At 38.2% G+C, this 21,516-nt stretch overlaps 1 protein-coding gene across 3 annotated transcripts in view; it reads right to left on the reverse strand.

Moving 5' to 3' along the window:
* Positions 1 to 6,503: 6,503 nt before the first annotated feature.
* Positions 6,504 to 21,516, reverse strand: part of LOC124145808 (UDP-N-acetylhexosamine pyrophosphorylase-like) — a 46,786-nt gene continuing 31,773 nt past the window's right edge. For 2 of the 3 annotated variants that reach the window (XM_046515735.2, XM_046515733.2), the window contains exons 6-12: positions 20,020 to 20,192; positions 18,957 to 19,150; positions 17,613 to 17,756; positions 14,139 to 14,345; positions 10,576 to 10,599; positions 10,250 to 10,301; positions 6,504 to 9,626 (exon numbers count right to left, since the gene is read on the reverse strand). In XM_046515735.2, coding sequence (XP_046371691.1) covers positions 9,522 to 9,626; positions 10,250 to 10,301; positions 10,576 to 10,599; positions 14,139 to 14,345; positions 17,613 to 17,756; positions 18,957 to 19,150; positions 20,020 to 20,192 — 899 coding nt within the window. In that variant the 3' untranslated portion in view covers positions 6,504 to 9,521. The remainder of the gene's footprint in view (positions 9,627 to 10,249; positions 10,302 to 10,575; positions 10,600 to 14,138; positions 14,346 to 17,612; positions 17,757 to 18,956; positions 19,151 to 20,019; positions 20,193 to 21,516) is intronic. The other variant, XM_046515734.2, reaches the window with a different exon arrangement.

The raw sequence follows: 21,516 nt of genomic DNA on the forward strand, positions 1-21,516 counted from the left end.
AATCATCACACATGCTTCTTTCCAGACTGTTTTGAGAAACCCAAAGATATCATGCATCATCCCTGCTACGTTAAAATATATTTTCTCTTTCCTTTGAAAATCAATCAGAATTTCTGGATAAATACACTGAACCGCAAAAGAAACATCACCCTAAATTACATGAAAACTTGTCATTTAAATATTTGGGTAATTTTTGTCAAAGCTTCTCAAATTTAACATTACCTTGTCTGGAAAAATGAAATTTAATGATGTGAACACAGAGCAGATGACATTAAAACTGATCGCCCAAACGCATCACGGCAACGGCCATGGTAACCCAATGCATGAGAATTCCGTGCAAAACTGCTTGACAGACCATGGGGACACACCAGCGAAACATTAGTGCGGACACTGTGCATCGACGATTGATGAGCAAACACCTCCAATGTCACAGGCAACACAGAATTGGAATTGGTCTTGCACACAGGGTCGACCCTGTGGTCTTCCAGAACATCAGTCCAGGGAGAGGCAATGGTGTCACAGCTGCTCGGTACATTGATCCAAGTCTTCAGACCACACGCCATACCTAATTTGGCACATCGCCACAACAACGAGTTTCAGCATGATACATCTTTCCGAGGCAAATCTCTTCTATGCCTCTCCTATGGACCAATCAGATTCCACCTCTCGTATCACTTGCATTTGCTTCAAACAAAATGGCAGCGCCCAGTCAAAACGTTCTGGTGGACAACCAAGATCTATATTGTGAGAAATTGTGTTGGTTATACATGCTTCTGGGCTGTACGGCAGCCGAGTGGTCAAAAGTGTTCATACTTCTTACTGGGGAACCAGATTCGATATCCCTTGTGTGAAGTCCACAACTTTATTGCTAAGAGCAGCTTACAACAATATGCACTCTTCCATGAAATCATCACACATGCTTCTTTCCAGACTGTTTTGAGAAACCCAAAGGGTCTTACATCGCGAACTGCATCAAATAACGTGAGCACCTTGATTAAAAACTTGAAAAGATTTGGAAAATATCTGTTGACAATGAGTTGGTGGTGCACATGCTGTGCAAATCCTGCAATCGACCGAAATCTACATGACAGTTTAGCGACCGGATTTCGATTTCGGTGTGCGATTTTGATTGGACTATGCATAGGCTCGTTAGTCCAGCCAAAATCTAACTCCATAATACCAGCCTAGTTCGGCAAGGGAGGAAACTGGACTTTTATAGTCTGTTAACTCTCTTGCCACAGGAAGATGAGCCTGATAACGCCCGTGCCCCCACACGGAGATTTCCTCCAGCAGAATGGCATCAGAACCATGCAGTGGACTGCCCCCAGAGCCGATTTAAATCCCATTGAGCACCTGTGGGATGAAATTCAAAGACAGCTGAATGACGTCTGACCAAGGCCGACAACTGCAGCTGAACTGAGCCAGGCGTTCCTCAGAGTGTGGGCTCAAATGCCTAAGGCCTTCATCAACCACCTCATCTATTCCATGTAACAATGTTGCACAGCAATCATCACTGCACTTGGCGGACACACGAGATACTAACTTATAATGCCATTTTCTCAGAGACTAGTGTTGTGTTTCACTTTAAGAACATTTGTCACTTTAATTTCAACCTTGATGATCAGTTTTGCCAAGTTTCATCTTTTTAATATGTCTCACAGGATGTTTACAGTGTTCGGACAAATAAGGTTTCTCATATATCTATCCATGATGACGTTTCTTTTGTGGTTCAGTATATATTGGCACATTTTTTAGAACAATAACGACAAAACACTTGAGTTTCCTTTCCCAGAGAGGTTTATTGGTTCCTCAGTTTCAGCAAGATTAAAAGCCCCAGCCCACTTTGTTCTGAAGATGCAAACATGGATCATATGCACGACAACATGGGCAGAACATGATGTGCCTTACACATCTAGGTAATGGACATAAGCATAAGTAAATAACATTTCACTTGAGATCAAAGATTCCTACTTTCATCACTGGGAATGTAATGATAAGGTGACAGCATAAGGTTGAAGAATAAATTTCACGAACAGTGTTTAATCAAACATACATATGTGGTACAAATGGATCAGTTAATGAAGTTGGGAGTAACAGTACTGTCTACCCTGAATCAGCTGTGTATGACAAAGTGCATCACACTCTTCACCATTACACCCCCAGTGTACAGTGGTACAGCCCTGGTTTATAGTGCATAGTTCTTAGGTACTGCTATCAGAATCAATCACAATGTCATACATCAGATATATTAGAATACAATATACGGAAGGCCATTTCAACTAGATTTTCACCCTCATTGTAACGTAACAAAAGTCAATATTTGCTGAACTCATCCGATGATTTGGGGTCGTGTTCCAGAAGGACACCCAGGGGGCAAGAGTTCACCTATATTTTCCCTTTTTTAGAATATTGGTTGGGAGGCTTTCCACTTGGGAAGTGTATCAGGTGCATATTACTAAACGTAACCAGCATTGGAATTATGTCCATGTATTTGAAGAGAATTAGTGAGACAATATGATGCCATCTCTGCTCAGTCATCTTGTTCACCATGATAGTTCATGTATTCTCCATTGAACCTTAACACATACCCATCAATATAAATACTTCAAAGAAACAATCATTCCACCTTCCCACTCATACTTATAAATAATGAAATCTCATTTCATAAATCAGTATTTCACTCTGATCTTCCTAAGAAAACATGACACACACATAGCCAACGATTGGCTTCATCAGGTCATCAAGTCAATTACAACCTCTCTTTCACTGTTACAGTGATTACCTGCTTTTCATGGGGTGGGGGTGGGAGAAGAAAGAAAGAAATTCTAAAAGGTCCCTTGACTTTCAATGTAGCATTTTGTCATATGTCAGTAGATGTATATAACTGATTTTGTTTTAAATTGTTACCCATGGGTAAAATTCTGTTTTTAGTTGCAGCAAACTTAAAATGCTTTCATTCAAGGTTCTGTCGTTGAAATGCCAGAGTCTGAGAATGAAGGAAAGTTTCTTTCAGCTTTAAGATTATATGCAAGTACTTATTACATACTACCCATTTCTCATTACAGATCCAAGCTCAAATACATTTTAAGACAGTTCACAAAACGACTCTTCACCCTTCAATACTTAAGTACTGTAAATTTACTTTCTACTTGGAAATACTATAAATTCTAATATTCAAAATAAAGAATCTTTCAATCACAGGGATATATGAATAACTTTCATATTGCAATGTAAATCAGTGCTCAAGCGATGTCCTGTGAAAAGTGATGAAGGTGGTTGTAGTGTCAAAACTTGTGCTACCAGGGTAGAAGATAATATACACGATCGTACATTGTATATGTACTATTTTTTGTCTTGAAGAAATATTTTCTTCTTTAGGGCAGTGCCTAAAAACCATCTTCATGAGCCTCAAATCTGATCAATGAAGTATAGCAAGTGAGGTAATCGATAAATATTGTATCACAATTTGATGAGGTTTTCATGGCAGAACTGCTAGTTTCTCTTGAGAGTACACTTCATAGCTATTTCCTGTTCTTAATGTGGAAGAAATGCGCCTCCTCAGAAAAGTAGAAACACTGTATAAACACCAAAAGAGTTCATATAAAACTGAACAAACTGTTTGTCAACAAACAGCATCTCAGAAATTTTGGAATGCTTGACTTAAGAATTCCTGATGTACTTATAAACCTAAACAGCAACAGAAATCTATCTCTACTTCACATATAAGATTTTGAGCACAGTCAATAAAATCCACAGAGACATGTTTCACAGATTGAAGACTTCACTATATTTGTACCGCGGTACTTGAAACTGGCTATAAATGGGTATGACAGATTGATATACCTCCTTAAAACTTTGGTTTTAGCATAAAAGGACAATTTATCCATGTCTGGAAACAAAAACACAATGACTCCCATCACCATTGCACTGCTGGGGCCATACAGGGATTTATCGAGGGATTATGTCTTTATGCTGGTAGCTGGATAATTGAGAAATAAAGGTTTCCTATTCTATCAGTTGGAATATTTGTACATATTCATAAATAAACATGTATACTGAATTAATAAGCAAAATGTGATACCCAAATACAAGCCAACATATGGAACCAAGATATGAAAAGGAGCTAAGAATGAGCTTTGAAGTCTCTTTTAAACCATACGGTTGATTATTCAAAGGCTTATTTCCAACCTGTGATGTCTGAGAATAGCCCTGCTACAGTCCCTGACATAGGACTTGGTGATGAGACACTGAAGGTTGAGATTATATGTTTATGAATGATGATAGCCTGGCTGAAAGCAAATGGACGCTATTAGTCCCACCTGGCGTGGCAAAATATCTCTATGATTTTTTAAAAGTCATATATCCATAGATGAAAAAACACTTTGAAAGCAATCCAGGACTCACAGCTTAGCGGTGGTAATCACCACATAAAGGCGGAAACCGCAGTCAAATCCAAGGGACCAGATTTTGTGGTAGGTGAAACTAGAAAGTGGAATAGTTTTACAAGCAATAGTCACATAGTGAAGTATGACCTCTCCAAATGCTGGTAGCCTGATGCTCTACACATTGGGATGTAGAACAGTAATAATGTAGGTCACCAGAGGTCCAACGGTCCACCCTTTAACCCATGCTTAAATCTTACCACCTGTCAGGAAATACAATGCAGATACCACACCAATGATACTTTCTCAACCCAAGTGAGTTACAATAGAAGCCAAGAAGTACCCAAGTCCACTAAAAGTCTGACAAAGTGTCCACCATTATGCTGTGATACTACCACTCTGCTGTGAGTCCTGGATTACTTTCTTTCAAAGTATTTTTTTCATGTATGGATATATAATTAAATTTTCGTTGTGATCATTGTAATTCCTGCATTCTGATTAGCTGAATTGGTCACGTGTTATTGCATTCATTTCTCATTGCATGTGAAAAATTAAGCCACCCCCACTGAGGCACTCTACTTTTATTACTGCGGAATGTCGGGGGAATCCCAATATTACAGTCGAGGGAATAACCTTTCTCCTCAAGTGTATTGTCATGCACAGGACATTTAGCGACTTTCATGCATATTCATTGTCCAAACAACCCTTTGAAACCGAAGGCCGAGAATGAATGAAACAGCAAATGTGCAGGCCCGCTCGCCTGTTTTTGTCCTGCTCGCCTCGGTTCAACTATCTTGTCTTCGGGTTTCATTTCTAACTAGCATTTTTCCAACTGTGTTTTCACGTTTTCAGGGAAGTTATGTTTGAATCTGGCGGTAACTGACCATGTCATTTGAAACAGCCGCCTTCTCCCCGACATATTTCTTCCGGTTGGTTACAGTCTGACTGTTGCAGTTCTTTTCGCCTCTTGCCTTCATTGACAGGTCCTATGAACATTGTTTTGATCCTGCTCTCTGTTGATTGGCTACTGACTGTGTAGGTGTGTCAAGTTATGTGCATGAATTGAACGATCACCTGATTCATGTCACGCCACAGTATGTTTTCCTACACCTGGAATGTTTTTCAATCTCATCATTTTTGTCTGCTTTGATACATACTACTGGTGTTTTTTGTTAAACTATTGTAGATAAAACATGTTTTATGTTGTCAAATTAAATTATTTGCATCGACTGTGTATTTTTTTCGGTTCATTGAGGTATTCGGATTCATACGGTTTGCACATCGGTTTTTCGATTTATACCTCATTGAACTGAAAAAAATACACAGTCAATACTTAGATGACTTTCAAAATATCATAGAGAGATTTTCCACCCCAGGTGGTACAGCTTCATAATATTTTGGGTTCTGGTTCATGGACTATATGATACTAGGCACATGTACCAGTAACAGTATATAACATAGGAGCCCTGTGTATCAACAAAGACAAATATTTACTGTTCGCAATGTTACACTGGATAGACAGTGTATTATCCTGGTGTAAATCTAAGTTAGTTCAAGAGTGCATAAATGATCACAATTTGGAAATAGAACAACCTATTGTAAGAATTTGAAGCACGGCCGGTATGAGAGCATACTGACTTCCAACTTGTCAACCATGCAAAACATAGAACATCTTCCATACCCTCCTGGTAATGTTATACCTTACTGGGGCTTGTGTGGGGTCAAATTCTGCCTATATCCGGCATAGATACATGCATATCTCAGTATTTATGCTGCAAGCATAGTTACAATTTCCCAAATAACATGATATAGGCAGGCAGTAACATTTTTGGAGCATATAATAGGTGTGAAATTGATGATAAAATGATTGTCATGATTTTTATAAATAACACATCAAAGAAAAGAATAAGTTAAAAATGAAAATCTTACAATTATTGCAGACACCATGTCCGGTTTCAGGCATGTTTGATAAGCTCTTACTGACAGAAGAGTTTGAGATTTGTCTACTAAGAAAGAAGTCAAGGTACAACGAAGGTCAATATTCTTAATCCATGAATATCATAATACCCCAACTTGTCAATAATCATACATGAACTCAAAATGTAGCAATGTACAAGTTTGTTTCATTTTCAAAATATAACATCATTTTATTAACACGGTCCAAATGACTTCAATATACATAAAAACTGTTTCACTACACAAAATTGTCTGCACGGAACAAATAATATAAGAAGAAATTCCATGAAATCACATCCCACCTGCTCACAAACAGAGCATCAACATGTAGCAACACAACTAACATATTGACACTGAGTAACAACCACTGGGTAAAGTTTCAGCAGTATGTAATATCAAATCAATACTTAATAACAATATACAGATACATTCATCCAGTTCCTTTCAGATATCGACTCAAGTGTTTTCAGACACAAGCAAGTGAGAACAGAAAACCTGACATTCCTAACTTGGGACGTAAAATTGTATGTCCAAATAAAGATTATAAATATAATGCAAAAATATTGTACATTACTGTTCATTATAATTCATAGTGTGGGCAGTAAACAAAACACGTATCTAAAAATGAAGCTCATTTTGAAACCACATTTTCAATTTCTTTAGATGTCCAATGTTTGATGTAGTAACGCCTGAGTTGACATCTGTTCTGGTTCTGTTGTGATTTGGTCTTTAATACTGTTAACACTTACACTGTAACAATGGCTATACTGCATAACATGTATAAAATAAATATTGTTATGATTTCATTCAACTAAAATAATGGGCAACAACAATTGTTAAAAAAGGAAAGAAGAAAATCCTGTAAGAAACAATAACAAAAGTTAATTTTACAGTGTTGCTAACTATGATAATAATTTAGAAATATGATTTATAAAACATGACTTGCATAGAGATTTCAAAGTAAAATGGCCACACCCATCTGCTTGCAAGGTCCATATTGTCACTGTAATACTATGTCATATAAAGTGTCTAGGCCCACAGGGCTGAAACAATGAAACAAAGTGATCATGATTTTCCAAAATCAGATATATGGGTGTTGTCAGATTAACCTGACATCAAATATACCCAACTAAGAATGAGGAAAGTGAGCTTTTAGTTTCCCTTGTTATCTACTGACAAAATTAATGGAACCCAACAGTATTACTGAAAAATGTTTATATACTGAGTTAAATACATATCAACAAGATATGTCACAGTGTGAAATATTCGCAGTTGGTTTTTCAGTCCATTGCAAAACTTGACAAGTGGTATGAAGTGGTGCAACTTGCTATGCAGAGTTGTTTCCCTTAGCTGTGTGGTAATGTGACAGACATACTGTTCAAAGCCTTGTTAAACCAAATTCTCTCACACACTTAACATGTAGAACAACTAAATCTTTTAGACACAAAAATGTCATGCCAAACATTCCTTCCACAGCCTTCTGTTATGTATTTACACCACTGTAGATCTGACAAATTCCTCCAGAAAAAGATCTACTTCATATTTATTGCATCAAGAGCAAGCTATGAGTACTGACACTGTATCCTAATGTTGTATGTGTACCCATAGTTAAAGCCCTATGGACCACAACAGGTAATGAGGAAAATATTTTGTCTCTCTAAAAATATATGACACCATGAAAACCTGTTTCATCCATGCTGTGACCTAGTGATAAAAGTTAAAGCATGTACAACTACACTGACAAATGAGGGCCATGATTCAAGGTCAGGAGTCTTTGTATCACCTTACACTTGCCCTCAGGGAAAACACTGTAGTAAAGCTCTGATGTCACTCTTTGGGGTAGGCTATGTTGAGACATGTGTTGTAGAAAATAAATGTATGTATACACTATACAGCCTAGATCCGGGTTACAATTGCTACATTATGTACAATGGCAATCATCTCAAAGTAATCTTTAACACAATATACACATACATGTACAGTAAAACATGGTCACAACAAACTCCAACGTACTGTTGAAATCTGTTAGTTATTGAGAAAACCTTGTCCCATATTGGATCCCTCAGTATTCCTATACATATCATTCACCATCATGAGTGCAAAAAAACCTAGTTTGAACATTCACATATACACCATGTGGTTTTTAAAAGAACCTTAAATAACCTTTCAAGTTCAATATGTTCTAGACTTGGTGAATGTGTTTAGTAATCTACAAGTGTAAATTAGGGATTGCATGTAACTGGTGTGTTTCATCTCCGATGTTGGATGACACTGATTTAGTTGGATGAGTTCATTACAAGTTCATAACAAAATATTGATATGTTAGGTCAGTCTGTAATAACTGTTAATTTGTTACTTGTGTGAATTTCATATGATATATATATCATATATATGTATATGTACAGTAACGCAGTGGGGACTTTTGAAATAGTAAGCTGTACCCATTAGTGTGCTATATCTGTTCCCAATAACCATGATCTACTGTACAACCATCACTGAACCACTTCTGTATTATCACAAATGGTATCAATAATACCATTCAACACTTGAACGGGCAATAAGTCAACAATAGGTTTACTTTTGTACACACATTATATTTTCATAATGTAATTTTTGGCAAGTCTTTTGCGTGTCAATATGAACTATGCAGCATTTGAAGTGTGGTGGTAACAACATGGCAATGATATAGAGATATATGACAATAAAATCTATAAATAAGTTCCTCTTGAGTATATGGTGTACAACAAAGCCAAGCAACGATGTGGATGATGATGACAGTGAATCGAGCTGCCACGATGTACACGCGTACGGATGGGAGTGAAGCCCAAACTGCCAAGCATGAGATGATGGTGATAATTTGTTCCCCTTGTGTTGTGCTTTCTACCTGGCTGGTGGTAGGTAAGGCAGCTGTTGGCAAACATGATGGATTTACCATGGCAACAGGTCATAATACCTGTTACCGTGGCAACTGGCCATATCACAACAAACAGAGTACTTATTGCCAGGCAACTATTAAATATTTCATAATGGCACATAGGATTATGTCATCAAGGTATTGATGTCATACATAGGATATGTTGTCAAGGCATAGGATGACATCATACATAGGTAATGAAAGCTGTTGTTAGGACAACCACATAGGCATTCAGCTGGTGGTAAGGTTGGTCCTAGATGTCGCCAGCATTATTTTGCAGATCCCTGTTGCAGCAGAGGTTTGCCATTTTCTGGTGTTACTTCCAGGGTAACTGGAGACACTAATGCCTGGCCAGATACATGCTCCTCCAAACCCTGAAAATGACAATAACATGAGAGTGAGTTAGTATTGCGTTACGCTGCATCAACAATATTCCAGCTGTATGCAGTGCAGCATGATGGTAAGGTGAAATGGGTTTTAATGTCATGTTTAAGATTATTTCACTCATATGTGATAAAGCAACATGCATGCATTTGAGCGTGTGTGAAGGTTATATTAGTCCAGAAAATGTATGCTGGTTATAAAGTGATAGTCAACTGAGACACCATGCAGCAGCTTAACATGGATATCCCACTCACACACAATATACAGACTCTGAGCTGATCAATCCTTGTTTTAGCCCCTCAGAGTAACAACAGGTACCATCTTTTATGTCTTATGTAACGATGCAGCCAGGAAATCGAACCACTTACACTTCTGATCTCTGGTAAACACTCCATACACTACACTGACATGCATGGGGTACAGGGGACATATTCACCTAGGTAGAGGCACTGTGGACATATTCACCTAGGTAGAAGTACTGTGGACATATTCTATCAAATTAAAGTCAGTTCATACAAGCAGGATGGGATTACTTAGCACCTATTATACATACCCCTATATGTACATTTGTGACCTAACAAATCTGGGTAGAATTCTGATGACATGAACTCACCTCTCCAGCAAAAGACACTAATGGTGAGATTTCACAGATGACTGATTGGTCACTGAAAACACAAACACACATATAAATAAAATTCATTCGTAAAATCACAACAAATTTACACCATTTCATGAAGAAAATGATCATTACTACGGAATACTACTGAATTCAATGCAGGTCTTGAATGCATAGCACTAGTGATAAGAGGATATTTGAAAATTTGTATCAAATTGTAACTGTCTAACTATTAAATATATCTAATGGAAGATAAAAAATTAACAAAAACTATTGTACATAACTGCTTTTATTATATATACACAATGTTGACAATGTCTTACTTTTCATTTCCATTTTGTATGTCACTGAAAATGGAAAGAAACAAAAGTTAATTTCAAATATACAGAAACTATTAGATCAACAGCATAACATATATATGAAAGAAGAGGTTTGTATTCTTTTAACAAAGTTTCACATTGATCTTATATAAAACATTGAGAAAGATGGTGACTGAGACAATTAATACAGATTATAAGTCAAGTTTGTTTTAATATTGTAAACTTACATAAATTTGGATATTCATGATATCAGTATGCTTATCCTGACACAACATAATGCAATTTCATTCTTTTCTTTGAACATATAACACATAACCCAAAACATGGTCTTCTACATCCAGGGTGCCTGTTGCCCTTGGTTACCAATCAGAGTTATCTGTTCTTGATACTTCACTGACTTCTCATCACCTTGATATCCAGACTGGGAACAAATGAGTGGGCCTGAGACTTTTTGTGTCAGAACAAGAATACTAATATCATGAATATCCAAATTCATGTATATTATTTGTTATCCTGACACAACATATTGCAATGCTAATGCCACAATTTGAGGCGGGGTCTGCAGCTTGCAGTATTGGTAGTCGGTGCCGGATTACGTCTGGATTAGCCCTCTACACTAATCCTGTATCATCTGTCACATCCTTACATTCTAACATGCAAAGGTATGCTTTATGGTTGAGTACCTGTGCGGCTTACGTTACTGGACACCTGGAGGATAAGAATTTCAAGTTGTAGTGAATAGCAACAACAGCCCAACAATCCCTCAAACTATTTAATGTAACACCATGTGTCACAAAGCAAATATCTGGCAAACACACGTAGCATGTAATGATGATCTGAATGCTTGAATGTAAAAGCATTGACGAGTGTTGTTGAGACACCCCCATACTCTCACAAAGACAGGCAGTAAGAGAAAGAGTGCATGATGCAGAACAGTTAACAGCTTCCTGTGAAATATGAGTAGTCCAGACTGGTACATCCTCCTCAGAGACATTCCTTGGATAATGGTTGGTGAATCATGTATTGGTGACATCTCCCACTGAACAGGTGATGGTGGATTGTGGATGCCAGGGCAGTGATTCCGTGTGGAATATGTGCCTGTGGAGGAGCCCATTCTGCACGATGGCAGGGGTTAAAAAATACCATTACCCGACGCCCGTGCCAAGTAAGGTTTTGATCTCGGGCGAGTACAGCAGAAATATACAGTTTCTAGCATTCCCCTGGACAAGTAGAGCACACAAAATGAACTGGGCCAAGTTTCACAAAAATGTAATCATGTGATCATGTTACAATATTTCATTGGCGAATATTTTGCGAGTGTCCCAGACTGGCAATTTAGTGTGCATACAGTTACACCAGTCAACCAGTAGAATGATATAACACTTCGATGTCAGGCAGGTCAACAATGAGAACCAGGCTTGTTTCATTGATAAATCGTAGTAATACTTCCATGTATGGCACATGCTTCTTGGAAATTGAATGACGGACAGTTGACTACATTTCTTAGAATTTGTAATGCGAGGCAGGTCTCATGCCGACTTAAGAAGCTTCGTTTGGTGAGCTTTGATGAAGTATTTTATTTGATACAAGTCACCGTCGAACTCACGCGCTCTCGATCGCAAAAAAACTTTGTTGACAAAAAAGTCAAACTACACCAAATATGACTTTTAACAAGTATGGCATTTATGATATATGTATCTATTCCCTGTCAACTAAAGTTCAATTCAAGGCATCAACAGCGATAATCTGACCATAGTTGCTGTAAATCTACCGATTCCTTTAAACACAAAATATTGCCAAAATTAATCTAAACAATGTTGAATGAAATTTTGAAAAAAATAATAAAATATGCTACAAACAAATGTCCAGATTTACAAGAACATATTTTCATAACCGAATAGTGTAATAATAGGACTAGATTGCCGACTTCATTTCGGATATGTTCATTTGTATTTCCGATGTTGCGTGCTCACAGTGATCAGCTGGAAATGATATTTGCAATGGGGAAAAGCCATCGTGTCAGTGTAAAACTGGGGTTTACTAAAAATGTACATAAATTTTGGGACCCATGCATTACTGCGCTATAACAGAGTTCACGCTATATTGAAGGGTGCAATAGCGAGGCATCACTAATCCCTCACTACAAAGCTACCTTTGGGGTCCAAATAATTGATAAGCGCTAAAGACGATCAGCGGTTGTGGGGGGTAGATGCAACACCACACGATCTACGATGCACGTTTCATAGTTTGAAACAAGATTAGAATAGTAGATGTTTATGATTCATAGTGTAAAAAATATAGCGGATAGTTTGAAAAAAACATATCGTATTCCTTCAGTGTATTCAGGTGAACGAACAGGTATAACAAACTTGGCTGATATAAATATGAAATTTGACATAAATCATCACTAGACATGATGCTTTACCATTTAAATTGTATTTCTTTCTCTCCAAGGCATTGTTTTATATGCAGAGATTAAGATTATCGTATGCATTTTTTCGTAAACTAAGCCGGAATAGCAATCAGCTGTACACACATTTTCTCCAATGTATGGGTGGTTCAGTTAAAAAGTACCCAATGATACAGCTTCATGGAATTGTCAGAAGAAATTGTATCTGAAATTATTATTATAGATGAATGAAGTCAGCATAAGTTGCTTCAGGCCCAGTCTCCCAAGTGGTTCCTCAGGTATGAGCTGATCCAGCAGTCTCTAAGTGCCTAAATCAAAATCAAAAGATTTTGACAAGATAATCTCCTTATTACCGACACGGGGAACAAAATACAAAAATGCATAATGTGAATTGAACAATCTCCACAGAATATAATCCAAGGGAGATAATGGCGAAGCTTGTTCATCAAGAACATATAATAACGCTAAAGGGTATAATTTCCAAGACGCAAGCAATGAGAAAGTGAGGCATCAAGGACAGATAACTCTGGGAACCAAAGGCAACGGGGACCCTGGATGCAGAGGCATGTTTTGGGTTCTGTGTTACATGATCGAAGTGAGGAAGGAAACTGCTATAAAGAATATTATATATTAAGAATAAAAATTGTATTATGTGAGGCTTTGGTGATTAAAGATACAAGCATACATTCATTCACTGAAGTAACTTCTGAAACTATGTAGGAATGCAATGTCTGAATGAACCACTCCATTTAGTTTATAGTGCCAAATGATTTGCAGGCATATTTGTGTACATAAACACCCACACATTGGGAAACCTCTATCTAAATGTTTCAGGGATGTCAGGCAACAGTTTGACGTATTGAGTAGTAGCAGTTCTCATTTTCATATTTATCAGGATGTGATACAAAATTTATTGGCTTGGTTTATCGCATCCAGAACATTATCCATAATATGATAAATAGCAATGTTAGTGTGAACTAATGATTTTCTTTCCAGCTGTACAAGATGCAATGTCAGACAAAGGAACATTAGTCTATTTTCCCAGGACTAAATCTGCACTTTCTTATGATTCAGTTAACAGGATCCAAATACTTGTTTGCAAATTTTAAAACATTAAATTAAAAACAGAAAAAGCAATGATGGATAATGCTCCTACCTTGGCTGGGTAGTAATGGCAGATCCCTCCCCGTCCACGAACTTGCCTCCTGCCTTGACAACATACCGATGATGAAGGTTGAACAGCGCTTGGCGACAAGTGCTGGGAGTGTCCTTCACCTTTATCTCAGCATCATTACTGTCAGCATTCTTCAGGGGAGAGAACTCATCCTCTCTCAGCACATCCCACACAGCAAAGTTTCTGTCACATTTACACCACACAACGGACAAAACCAGCACATGTGATAACACATGGTGGGAGGGGAAGAAGACAAGCCATGTCACCAGCGACCCATTGAGCATTTGCAGGGTATGAGGAAGCATAAGAGCGAGGAAGCAGAGCACACAGACACCAACCAAAAAGAAAAGGGAAACCCTCGTTAGTTGCACGGCATTATACAGTAAAAGTAGAGCAACTACTCTGCAGTACACTGGCGAGAGAATTAACACCAAGAGAAGGGAATATTGCAGCTGTACTAGACTCAAAGAGCTAGCTATGATCTTTCACTAAAGTTAATGTTACGATGAACTGAATGATTCTGATTAATCATGGTGATTATGGCGCAAGATCAGATTAATTTTCTTTGACCTTTGTCTTTTTCTGCAAAACATTTTGTTGAATTTCTTAATATAATTTATGACCATGAAGTTTAATCATGTCATGACATCACAGTTATGTGTCTACACAGATTTCACATTCCCCCAGCACGATGTCCCAAAATGTTAAGGCCTTATACTTAGAAAGTTTTATGACATATGTAGGGATTCTATGTTACCTCTTATATTGGATCATGATACAAATGTTATATTTGGGATATGACTTTCTTAGCAAAGTACAAATTCTAGTACTTTTTTGGTTTGAGTCACATCTAGGATTCAAACCCACACTCGCAGAATGAGGTGCACAAAGTGAGCAATCTAACCCACTCAGCCACCAAGGCTTCCCCAAAAATGAAAGTCTAGAAAATGGTAGTCTAGATCACATACTTTGTGCCAATTTACACCTGTCAGAGGGGTACACAAAGTATGTGATCTAGACTTGCGATGAGGTGCCTCCCCCTGAGAGTGTGGGCTCGAAAAAAAAGTCCTAGAATTTGTACTTTACTACTATAACAGAAAGTGTTATCCCAATTTAATATAACATTTTTTACATTTGACCACTTTTTAAAGGGCTTTGTGTATTCTTATCTGATCTGTCAACATTTTTGCCTACAGCCCTCCTGCTAATGCCCAATATATCTTTCTACACAGCGGGGGGAAAATATGACAAATACTGGGATCTAATTTCTCACAACCATATCGTACAAATCTGATCTTGCATTGTTGATGAATCTGATGTCGAAATGAAACTCACATCCCCAAATCCTCAAATAAACAAGGACGTATGTCTCTCGGTGATGATAATGCAGAGAAGTTAATCTTTTATTTCATGTCATGTTCATAATCATCATGTCATGTTTTTGGCACATTATAGTGATCATACATAAATAAATATTACATGCAAAAATTCATTTGTGGTCATTATTTCCAGGTAGGGAAACACATCTAGCAAAACATTAACTAAGAGGCACACTAGGCATCTCTCCTTATCAATCATATCATGATGCCAGCTGTTGTGTGACTGAAATCACAGACACATGTACCCACACAAAGGATCCTATCAAATTGTACTCTTACATCAGTATGCACACTGTGACAAGGGTGTGTACCCTGCACAGTACTATATATGTAGCTTAGTGACAAACTCCACTCGGATGTGTTTTTTCATTACAAATTTCAAAGTATTTCTGAGGGTATTTCCCTATTCCTTCTGCATCTCATTTGACACAATTAGAAATGTTACACAATCATAATTTATCAATGATGCCCGATATAATCCTCCTTATCTTCATACATGTATAAGGTACTATGTTCTAATTGTTATTAACGTCTTTGATAAGCATTTAGAAATTGGAATACTGAGTAAGGATCAGCTATATGGATGAACAACTTCTTTATTACAATTAGGAGCAATGTTTCAGTGTAGATTGTACTATCGTCATCAAGCAAGCATGCTTGATAACAATCGTTAGAACCTACCAGTACACCAAAACCTCGCTCCTTATTGTAATAATGAAGCCGTTCATCCAAACATCTTATCCTTACCTAATTTGGGGGGGGGGAGATTTTTTAAATTATTAGAACGCAACAGCTCTCAATTACAGAAAGGATGATTGTTAGGATGCCTCTCTATTCAAATGACTGTTAGTTCAAACAGACCAAAATATTTTCAATGTAGTTGACACCAACTTCCATCTATGAGCTTCAAGTACAACCTCATGTTAGATCAATAACCTTGCTGCAAGAAAAGACAGCCATGTTGGGATTTAGGAGCTACATAATGATGTAAGTAAAAGCTTATATATACAGAAAAGGCAATTCAAGTCATCGTTACACTGCTCACGCCAACACCGGGCAATATATCCAGTATGGCTTGGAAATGAGGTATATGCATGTTGTTACCATGGTTACCATGAATAGATAGACATAGTCCCTGCAATGTAACACATCTGCATGACAATCAGGGCTCCAATGTCAGTCAATAACACAATCATTCATGTGACAGAGCCTCACCACCCAATCCCATGTGACGACAAGTATTATGTACCGGGGGCCTAATCAGACCTTGAAGAACTTTATTTAACAACAGTATCCATGGTTGTAACTAAATTATTACTATACACAATGACAGTAAGTCAAAAACACAAGATCGCAACTGATCATTACTAAAAAGAGTAAATCAAAAATTACCAAACACTGAGCAAGTGTGGCCATCCTCATAAATAAGTTGTTAATTATAGACAATGAGCCACTGGTCTGCTCTCTAGACCCATCAATACCCAGACTTTGAATAAGCACTGAGGAGAATATTGCAGTACTTTCAGCTTATTACAAATAGATAAGTAGGCCTGCAAGATACTATAATCCTAATGTACTGAACGCCAGTGACTATTTATGGTCTCCTAATGACAACATGATATACACCAGATCCGGATGACCATAGCTCCATGTAGATAATGTACTAACTAGCCATGTTCCCATCACCAGCAGCAGCAGTCCCCCTCTCCTCCATAATCATATAACACATTTACCACAATATCGGAAACAACATGTCTTCTAACTCATGCTTAGTGATTTGGGGTTTTGTTCTGACTCAAACAATATTTCAGTTATTTTTCATCCCCCAACTATTGATGACGGAAAGCCCCAAAGTGGCACCAGTAGATGTTACTGCTTCTGAAACCCACTAGCACTAATGTTGTGCTGTCAGATCATAATTTGGATGCAACAACTGATATGCACATGGCAGTTGATGTCCAAAAGCCATAGAACATAAGTACTGGTTTGTGGTACTGACACCTTTTCTCTCAGGGAACTAACAATTGTGATAAAAATCAAGAAAATCACAAGGTACTTGCCCCAGATCACAACTTACGTGGCAAACTGAAAGACATCAAAGACAAACTTCTCCATCTTGATGCCATTTGGTTTGGTTGGCTTCTGGACCTTGCTGTCACTGTCCACATAGGGGATCTTCTTCTTCGCCACATGGTGCTTCAGTTGACTTTCCTGGGGGCCACTGTCACACAATCTCAATTTGTAGGCAAATGGCTAACTGCTTTCCCTGACGTAATCGTGGGACTTTCATACCATTTACTGGAATCTTCTAGTAGTAAAAACCAAGGCTCTCTAAGGCAAATCATCATCTGTTAGACCACTGAGCCTTCTGTGTTCTATAATCATGGTTTAATAGATTCAGACTTGTTTATCACAAACTTCAAGCAGTTCTTATATGGTTCCTTGTACTTTTGATTGAAGAAATGGTTTCAATCCTTCATTACCTTTCAGCATGGACATACCAGTACATGCAATTAATTACATTTGTTTTGTTTTGAGAATTATTTCAAAATGTTATTATTAATGCTAAAAAGACAAAAAGTGAGCAGGGCTCACTAATACCCCCGACTTCGACTCCAACATATTTCCAAGGTCAAAACATGAAAAAAAGCAATACTTCTAGGAAAATTTGTTTATCAAAATCAAACTTGGCATTGCACCTCCCTTATTATAGAGACTGCACCCCCAATTGTAAAAGAATACATGCAGTAGTTTTTAAGTTATAGGTCGCACAAATGTTGAAGCAAAAAAATATTTTAAGTTCAAAACATGAAAAATATCATATATTTTTTCAGAAAATACACATATCAAAATTATACTTTGAACTGCACCTCTTCTATTAGTATGGAAACTATTCCCTAAATTAGAAAATAATACATGAAGTAGATTTGTAGTTAAACATCCTACAAATGTTTCAGGGAAAACATTTTAAGTGAAAAACGAAAAGAAAAAGCTGTATTTTTTTAGAAAATCCAAATATTAAAATCACACTTTGCACTGCACCTCTCCTATAGGCATAAAAAGTGTTCACAAAGTTTGAAAAGAATCTATGCAGTAGTTTTTAAGTTATAGGTCACACAACAAAATGTCCTAGTAAGGATGGATGGATGGATGGAAGGATGGATGGAAGGATGGATGGATGGAAGGACGGATGGAAGAAGGACTGACGGGATTCCTTGGTATAATTATATACCCCGCCCTTTTAGGTGGGGGGTATAAAAATACCTAAACGTAAGACTACACTTATGTATTGGCATGATCTTCATCATGTAAATGTGGTAAATAATTTGATTTTCTTCTGTTGGCACATGTTTCAACATTAATCTATGTATACTTGAGCAAACAGGTTTCTCTGTTGTCTTTATCCATAGCAACAACTTACTCAGATGCATGTTTCAGGAAGTCAAACGTGAAGAAATGATTGCAGATATTGCCAGCATTAAAGGCCAGTCTGCCATCTTCGTTCCTCTTCTCTGCAGTGTCCTGTGTGATTTCACTGTACTCCACCACCTGGTACACACCATCCACCTTACACACCACCCCCACAGCCTCTGTCGGGAACGCCTTCTCCACAACCTGCAACACAGGAGGACTAAATCTCACAAACCCAGTGTACAAATCTTGATCATTCATTTCATTAAAGTTCTTCATATCATATTTTTAAGCAAAAGTTGCCAGTCCTGCTACCATATATCACTATGTATGGGCCAAGTGTTCAAGACCTGGAACAATATGAGACAATATTCTTATGCTCTAATCATCTTGGTTACAACAGTCAACTCAGAAGACTGAAGATAAACTTGCAATAAGTGAGTGAGTGAGTGAGTTGGGTTTTAACGCCGCTTTTAACAGTATTCCAGTTATATCGCGGCGTGTCAGCTTAATGTGGGAGGAAAGCCCGAAGTGATGCAGATCTCAGACGTTTACCACTTCGGTGAAACCCACGAGCACGGGTATGGTGCTGACAAACCTAGAAACATAATCGGGGCGAACCGGGATTCGAACCCACAATCATAGGTTTCTGGCGTGCCCAAGGGACGCAACTCTGCACAGCGAATCGCGGCGCCTTAGACGACTGGGCCACCCATGCCCCAACTTGCAATAAGATATTTAAACTTATGGTATAATAGTGTTAAACTAACTTGGGTACCGGTAATTATGCTTTGATACTTCAGTTGTTACAATATGCATTGACCAGATTATTTCATACATGTGTCTTACAAAAGTCTTTTGTCTTCCAAATGATGAAACATAAATAGTTTGAGTTTTATTAATTCTAATATATATTTACAAAATAGGATGTGTACAACACGTGGTATACTAAAGCAGCAGTATTGCAACATGCCTCCACTACCCAATATTCATAGTTCCAGTATGTATGACTTTATTGTTGCACCTCTATTGCAACAAATTAGCAAACACAACCAACAGATCTTTTATCATACCTTTGCAGCACAGTTAGCTCCCTTTGAGATGCAGAACCCCATGAAGATTGGGTCGGCCATTTTGACAAGAATGTTGTCTACACAGTAGACATGTATGTACTCAATGCCACGCTTCTCCATGTCATCCAGGACCTTGCTTCTACGTAGGGCACGGTACAAGCCTCCATTACCATCTGTAACAACAGAAACTTGCTTTAAATGTCTCCCAACTTGGAGGGATGTCATTCCGAAGTAAAACCTGAATAATGAGTGACAAGGGAGTTACATCACGTCGGGGTCTGATATATATGCTTATGATATCTTCACTTAAACATCATACATGTCAATATTGTGCCACAGGAAGCTCAATCTCATTAAATTCAGATCTAAAACGCTAATACAATACCTCCATGTGTGAAGATCTGAGGACACATATCAGATTGGGGTTGCATTAGTTGAAATTTATGATCAGCCTATCAACATGGAGGATTCTAATTGCTTGGTACAACTATCTGTTCTGTCATACCAGAGTAAACGATCTCATAATAATGAGATTAAAGGAAGCTGATAGTCAAAAGTTAAGTGGAAGCTACTTTGAAGGGGAGCTAGACCTCATTTGGAGCAAGATTACTTAGAACTAGAAGATGAGCTTGATCTTCCCTGGAGCGAGGACTACTTAGAAGATGAGCTTGATCTTCCCTGGAGCGAGGGCTACTTAGAAGATGAGCTTGATCTTACCTGGAGCGAGGGCTACTTAGAAGATGAGTTTGATCTTCCCTGGAGCGAGGGCTACTTAGAAGATGAGCTTGATCTCACCTGGAGCGAGGGCTACTTAGAAAATGAGCTTGATCTTACCTGGAGCGAGGGCTACTTAGAAGATGAGCTTGATCTTCCCTGGAGCTAGAGGTTTTCTTAGAAGATGAGCTTGATCTTCCCTGGAGCGAGGGCTACTTAGAAGATGAGCTTGATCTTCCCTTGAGCGAGGGCTACTTAGATGATGAGCTTGATCTTACCTGGAGCAAGGTCTACTTAGAAGATGAGCTTGATCTTCCCTGGAGCCAGGGCTACTTAGAAGATGAGCTTGATCTCACCTGGAGCGAGGGCTACTTAGAAGATGGGCTTGATCTTCCCTGGAGCGAGGGCTACTTAGAAGATGAGCTTGATCTTACCTGGAGCGAGGGCTACTCAGAAGATGAGCTTGATCTTACCTGGAGCGAGGGCTACTCAGAAGATGAGCTTGATCTTCCCTTGAGCGAGGGCTTCTTAGAAGATGAGCTTGATCTCACCTGGAGCGAGGGCTACTTAGAAGATGAGCTTGATCTTCCCTGGAGCGAGGGCTACTTAGAAGATGAGCTTAATCTTACCTGGAGCGAGGGCTACTTAGAAGATGAGCTTGATCTCACTTGGAGCGAGGGCTACTTAGAAGATGAGATTGATCTTCCCTGGAGCGAGGGCTACTTAGAAGATGAGCTTGATCTCACCTGGAGCGAGGGCTACTTAGAAGATGAGCTTGATCTT

The sequence above is a fragment of the Haliotis rufescens genome, unplaced genomic scaffold, assembly GCF_023055435.1.
Source record: "Haliotis rufescens isolate VD_foot unplaced genomic scaffold, xgHalRufe1.0.p SCAF_6, whole genome shotgun sequence".
NCBI lineage: Eukaryota > Metazoa > Mollusca > Gastropoda > Lepetellida > Haliotidae > Haliotis > Haliotis rufescens.